The following is a 3,525-nucleotide window of genomic DNA, read 5'->3' on the forward strand; positions in this document are numbered from 1 at the left end:
GTTCGATATGCGCTAAAAGCAAATTTGAACCACATTGTTGCAGGTCTTTTATTAAACTTAGCCCACCTCCCAACCATCTTAGTGTAGATAATATCGTTTATTAAAAAAAGGTAATAAAACAACTACGCACAGTCTTACCAAGGAAATTGATTATAAGCCTTAAGCCAGAGAGATTTTTTAATGTTCCGATAGCACAGAACGAAACATCACATATCATTATATAATTATATTAATATTTGAGAAAAAAAATCTCTAATTATATTATAACATCTAGCATACTATCTTGTATCTATGCAAAGTGAAAATTGTAGCCTTAAGCCAAAACAAAAGGAACCACATGGCCTTAATTCGCAAAAGCAATAATTAATTGGAATACACTTGTTCAACCTTCTACATCTTAATTAATTTGTTCATCCATCCAGCATCTTAATTAAGTCGTTCAAAGTAAACATGCTGTAAAATCTCATCCAGCATCTTAATTAAGTCGTTCAAAGTAAACATGCTGTAAAATCTAATTTCCTCTTAAGAGTAATTTAATTGGATTAGTAACCAAGGATTATGGTGCGTCATTTGACTAATAACGACAAAAAGTTTGAAAGCCATCATTCACCATTGACCATGACCACGATTCCACGATAGTACCGTGCACCGTCTCACACGAGATTACTCACCCGGAATCCCCGCCCGTCCGTACACGGAGACCGCCAGTTAAAGAAAGGAGACAAGGTAGCAAAAACGGGGAAACCGCTGGCGAAACGGAAATACGGGGCCCGCCACCTTTGTCCCCACCTCCCCTTAAAAAAACAGAGTTGGTCCCGCCGGACGTGGCTAGTGGGGTCAGCTTTGTTGTCCTCACGCACGCCCACCCGTCACATGTGGGACACTCCCTCGTGGGCCCCACTCCCTCCCTCTAATCCCATAATAGAAGTCACGTACTCAACGAGCGCTGCCTCCAATTTCGGGAAAAGTCCGCTCGGACTGTACCTTGTTGCTGACGTGGGGGACCTCTGCGGAGGGCACCAACGCATCGGATACGTGGCGGGGGTTGCCATCAACCGCAGAAAATCACAGGCCCTCCATTTTCTTTGCTGTCACTTTCCTAAAATTCCGTTAAAGTCCCTGGAAGTTTGGTCCAATTACGGAAAAATCCCAGGACGAAATCCCCAAGAGTGAATGGGGAGGTTACTGTGTGGTGTGGATTAAGGAAAATATCAACATAAATTAAATAGGACCAAATCTGACAAAATCTGTCACTTCCATGTATTACAATTAATTTTTTTGTGATTTTTTCAAGTTTTTTTTTAATTTAATTTTCCCAAAAAAAAGTTGTATAAAATTAGGATTTTCTTTTTCTTGTTGGAACACCTTTAACTTTTGCTCCTCTCTTTCTCTCTCCTCTCTCTCTCTGCCTAATAAATTAGATGCAAGCTCTCCAGTCGCCACCTCTATTGCGTGCTATCTCCCTTCATCGCATCCTCGTTCTCTTCAAAAGCTCTCTCGTTTTATTTCTCTCCTACCTTCTTCCTCTCACAAGAAAAACTACACCACGAGTCTACTCCGTGTTTCCATGGCAGTTGAAGCTCAGCACCACCACCATGCAGTTCTAATCCCATCGCAACTAATCCCCAACAGGTACTTTCCACCCTCCAAGCAATCAAATTTAAAAACATGGGTTTTGTTTATTTTTCATTTTTCTGATTTGGGTTGTTCTTGTTTTTTGAATAGAGATTTCATCAAAACGAACCAAGGAAATCCAAATATCTACAGTACCCAGATGGATTCCGGCCTTCTTTTGTCGACAACAATGCCGGAAAATCTCCTTCCGATGTATCAGTCTCCTTTCTGTGATGCAAATAAGGCTTCCATGAACAAGGACGCGACAGACAGTGGCCTCACATACAACAACATCTCCGCTCCTCGGAAGCGGCCGAGAGACCAATTAAGCAATGACTTCAACAATTTCTCGGCCCCTCACAAGAACAAAATCTCCTCTTTTTTCGACCAAGACATTGCTTTTCAGATCCAACAACAGCAATCTGAGATCGACCGGTTCATTGCCCAACATGTAAGTATTCCACCTTTTTTTACCTCTGTTTTAACCCAACCTTGTAATAAATTTTCAATCTTTGTTTCTGAAAGTTTGGTGCCATTTTACCGTAACCGATGACAAATTTTAAAAAACCAGTATTTTATTTTTTCTAATCTCGTTTGGTTTTCATTGCATCATGAAGAGAGCATTGCCATGAAATTTGAGTTTTTTGTTTTTATTTTATTTTTTTTCCTGTACTGATTTTTATTTGACTTTTCAGTCGGAAAAAGTGAGATTGGAACTGGAGGAGCAAAGAAAGCAGCAATCGAGAATGTTAGTGTTGGCAATCCAGGAGAGTATCGTGAAGAAACTGAAAGAGAAAGATGAGGAGATTCAGAGGATGGGAAAGCTCAACTGGGTTCTCCAAGAACGGGTCAAGAGCCTATTCGTCGAGAATCAGATATGGAGGGACATGGCACAGACGAACGAAGCCGCAGCCAATTCCCTACGCACCAATTTAGAGCAAGTCCTGGCGCACGTTAGCGACGACCACCACGCTGGTGGCAGCGGTGCCACTGCTGCCGCTGTGGCTGATGATGCCCAATCGTGCTGCGGAAGCAACGACAACGGGCAGGATATTGATGCTGTGGACAGCGGAAATGTGGCAGTTCGCGGTGGTTGTGGTGGTGGAAGTAGGATGTGTAAGAGTTGTGGGGTGAGAGAGTCGAGGGTGTTGTTGCTGCCATGCAGGCATTTGTGCTTGTGTACAATGTGTGGGTCCACCGTGCTCAATTGCCCTGTATGCAACTCTGTCATGAATGCCAGTGTGCATGTTAATTTCTCTTAGGAATTTTAGTGCTCAGAAAATTGAACAAAAATGTTTGTCAAATACTTTTTGGACAAAAAGAAAAAATGAAATTAGAGTACAATTTTTTTCTTGTTTAATTAATTTTTCATTCTCTCTCTTCTTCTCTTAAGGTATATATAATTTTCATCATATTTAATTAGATATTGTTTTTTTTTCTTTTTTAAAAGAGGGACAGTTAGTGGCAAGTCACGGTTATTCACCTATTTCGAGTTCGGAGAGACTATGGGTACGTTCATCCTGCTTGTGGTCACAATCATGATGTGATTGTTGATAATTGAATTATTACTTAAGGTTTGATTACGTATATCTGCATACCTAACAGGTCTCACTGATTTAAGAAGGCAATTCCAGTGATATCACTTTCTTCTTGTTTTTTGGGCTGCATTAAGTCATTTCTTCGACAGGCTTGATGCCACATTGAGTTGTTATCCAAAAGCACGAAAATCTTGCAATGCATAACCTACACACACCACATATCATACACCGGTGCATTACATGGCCGAATTTACATAACTGAATTATGATAAGTTCGACTTATCCGTTCAAACATCGGTACATTTTGTACATCCGTGTTCTAAATAAATATCCTTCCAAAGAAAAGGAAAAGGAAATTGTTAAACTCTTACCT

The 3,525-nt window shown here is 40.6% G+C and overlaps 1 protein-coding gene across 1 annotated transcript; it reads left to right on the plus strand.

Moving 5' to 3' along the window:
• Nucleotides 1–1,363: 1,363 nt before the first annotated feature.
• LOC137729601 (BOI-related E3 ubiquitin-protein ligase 1) lies at nucleotides 1,364–2,974 on the plus strand. Its single transcript, XM_068468579.2, has 3 exons — nucleotides 1,364–1,632; nucleotides 1,726–2,065; nucleotides 2,310–2,974. Exons 1-3 carry the CDS (start codon nucleotides 1,568–1,570, stop codon nucleotides 2,874–2,876), a joined length of 972 nt encoding a protein of 323 aa, XP_068324680.2. The 5' UTR covers nucleotides 1,364–1,567; the 3' UTR covers nucleotides 2,877–2,974.
• The last annotated feature ends 551 nt before the right edge of the window (nucleotides 2,975–3,525 follow it).

This window comes from Pyrus communis, chromosome 10 (genome assembly GCF_041283825.1).
Source record: "Pyrus communis isolate YQ-2024b chromosome 10, ASM4128382v1, whole genome shotgun sequence".
Classification (NCBI taxonomy): domain Eukaryota; kingdom Viridiplantae; phylum Streptophyta; class Magnoliopsida; order Rosales; family Rosaceae; genus Pyrus; species Pyrus communis.

Coding starts and splice junctions, on each gene's coding strand:
- LOC137729601 (XM_068468579.2), top strand. CDS start 1,568: ATGGCAGTTGAAGCTCAGCACCACCACCATGCAGTTCTAATCCCATCG. Junction 1,633..1,725: donor TCGCAACTAATCCCCAACAG/GTACTTTCCACC, acceptor TTTTTTGAATAG/AGATTTCATCAAAACGAACC. Junction 2,066..2,309: donor ACCGGTTCATTGCCCAACAT/GTAAGTATTCCA, acceptor TTGACTTTTCAG/TCGGAAAAAGTGAGATTGGA.